Source organism: Fukomys damarensis, unplaced genomic scaffold (assembly GCF_012274545.1).
Source record: "Fukomys damarensis isolate Sample0158 unplaced genomic scaffold, DMR_v1.0_HiC HiC_scaffold_22, whole genome shotgun sequence".
NCBI classification, from domain to species: Eukaryota; Metazoa; Chordata; class Mammalia; order Rodentia; family Bathyergidae; genus Fukomys; species Fukomys damarensis.
The window spans coordinates 15,718,767-15,720,983 of NW_022900934.1; the positions used below are offsets into that span (position 1 = coordinate 15,718,767).

General features: G+C 56.8%; 1 protein-coding gene across 1 annotated transcript in view; it reads left to right on the forward strand.

Moving 5' to 3' along the window:
* The first annotated feature begins 1,321 nt into the window (after positions 1 to 1,321).
* The window catches only part of Jph2 (junctophilin 2), a 69,292-nt gene continuing 68,396 nt past the window's right edge, over positions 1,322 to 2,217 (forward strand). Inside the window, exon 1 of the mRNA XM_010631507.2 lies at positions 1,322 to 2,194. Coding sequence (XP_010629809.1) covers positions 1,816 to 2,194 — 379 coding nt within the window. The 5' untranslated portion in view covers positions 1,322 to 1,815. The remainder of the gene's footprint in view (positions 2,195 to 2,217) is intronic.

The window sequence follows — 2,217 nt, forward strand, 5'->3', positions numbered from 1 at the left end:
ACCTGGTCAAAGGGCAGGCTGCTGGGCTAGATGGTGGTTCTCTATCCACTGCTATTGGCTGTGAGGGAGGCTGTGGTTTCCTCTGGGTGGTGAGGTGCAGACACAGAAATAGGGCTGTGGATATAAAAGAACTGAGTCTTAAGAACTGCTGATCAGTGGGGCAGAAAGGAGGGAACAGTTTCTGCCCATTTCTGAAATAAGAACAAAACTTCTGCCAGGACTTTACCTGGCCTCATCACCATGGGATTTAGAAGTACATCAGATATATTTGAAGTCAGATAACGGTTTAATGGTCTCTAGTGGCTTTGGTTTTTTTTTTTCTACCCCAACCCATCCACCCCTCCAACCTCTTCCTAGTATTGGAGGCTCTTACCTTTGCCGGGGGTACTCTGTGCCGTTACCCTGGGCTTGGTTGGAATTTGCAGTCATTAGCTGGGACACAGCTTTTGGAAGCAGAGATTTATTCGTTCTTTTGACTGGAGTTTGGTGGGAATCTGAGCACTGGGAATCCACTCAGGCCCTCAGCTCTTGACCCTGTCCCAAGAGCTCTCTGACGCCTGGCCTAGGCCTCTGAGGCCACTAGAGCAAAGAGAATTTGGAAAGGAAGTTTTAAAAAAAGCTATGATCCTTGATCCTTGAGTATTTCTTTCTTACTGGACCTCATTCCAATATATCCTGCAACAACCCCGTGTCTCGGGACTAATGCTTTTAGCCCTGAATTCCCCCTGGTTCCTGGGTGGAGAGTACCTGGGGCTGTGTATGAGCATTGTCTCAGATTTGCTGTCTTCCAGACTCTGACCAGACCCTCACCTCTCTCCCTGAGCTTCCCTCTGCAGTCAGCACCTGGGAAACTGCCCCATTCCTTTCTCTTTAGGCCACCCACTTCCTTGATGGGGTTGGCAGTGGTGCTGGAGCCCAGGCCTGCTAGGGAGCCCAAGTGGTGGGGGTGTCTGAGGTTAGCCAGCCTGTGGTGCTGGGGGAGCTGAAGTGATCCAGAGCTGGCAACTTGGTGTCCCCTCCCTCCTTTCTGACCAGACCAAAGGACTCCGAGAGCAGAAGGCAGTTCGTACCCATGGGAAGGGAAGACACGAAGGGGGCCTGGGCTGTCTGCACTCAGTTCTCAGCTTCCTTCCTCTGCCCTCCAGCCCCTGCCTGGGTCTGCAGCCACAATTAGGTTTGAAACACCCCTCCCTCCTGCTCTGAGGGAGGCTAGGCTGTCTAGGGGGTTATTTTGGGAGCAGCTTCTGAGATCCAATGGCCTTGTTAGGGCAACACTGACCTTTCTGTCACAGGCGGAGGGCAGGGCTGGAGAAGAGGCGGGGCAGCGGCTGGGAGATCACAGCCTGCACACCCACTGGGGTGGAGGAGCAGGGGGCCAGTGCTGCCTTCAGGAACTCTGCCTGGGCTGGGACTGCCATTGGGGGACGGCCCCTCTTTGATACTGGGACCCCTTCACCAACACTCTTCACTATGCTTCTTAAAGGGATCAGAGCATTTTCCCTCGGATTCCATGCAAGCCAGACTGGGGACGTTTTGTGGGGACTTTGAGTCTTTCCTGCCTGCTTCCTTCGCCAGGGGCAGCCTTCCTCTGGCTGACTGATGGGGCTCCCTCAGAGGCATGGCTCTGACCAGCACCCCCAGTGCTGACCTGGCTCCTGGGCTCTTGCTGCCTCTGCTAGCCTCTTGCTTCCCCCCTCCGGGGGCAGGGTGGTGAGTCTGGGACGCAGACCTGAGGGTGCCTGGAGATTGTCCGTTTTCCCCAACAGCCCGGCACCCAAGCTGGAGGACGGGGAGGTTGTTGGGGGTGAGGATGAGATGAGCGGGGGCCGCTTTGACTTTGATGATGGTGGGGCATACTGTGGGGGCTGGGAAGGGGGGAAGGCCCACGGGCATGGCCTGTGCACCGGCCCCAAGGGCCAGGGCGAATACTCGGGCTCCTGGAACTTTGGCTTTGAAGTGGCGGGCGTCTACACCTGGCCCAGCGGAAACACCTTCGAGGGATACTGGAGCCAGGGCAAACGCCATGGGCTGGGCATAGAGACCAAGGGGCGCTGGCTGTACAAGGGGGAGTGGACGCATGGCTTCAAGGGACGCTATGGAACCCGGCAGAGCTCCAGCAGCGGTGCCAAGTACGAGGGAACTTGGAACAATGGTCTGCAGGACGGCTATGGCACTGAGACCTACGCAGACGGAGGTGAGCCCAGCCCGGCCCGCGCG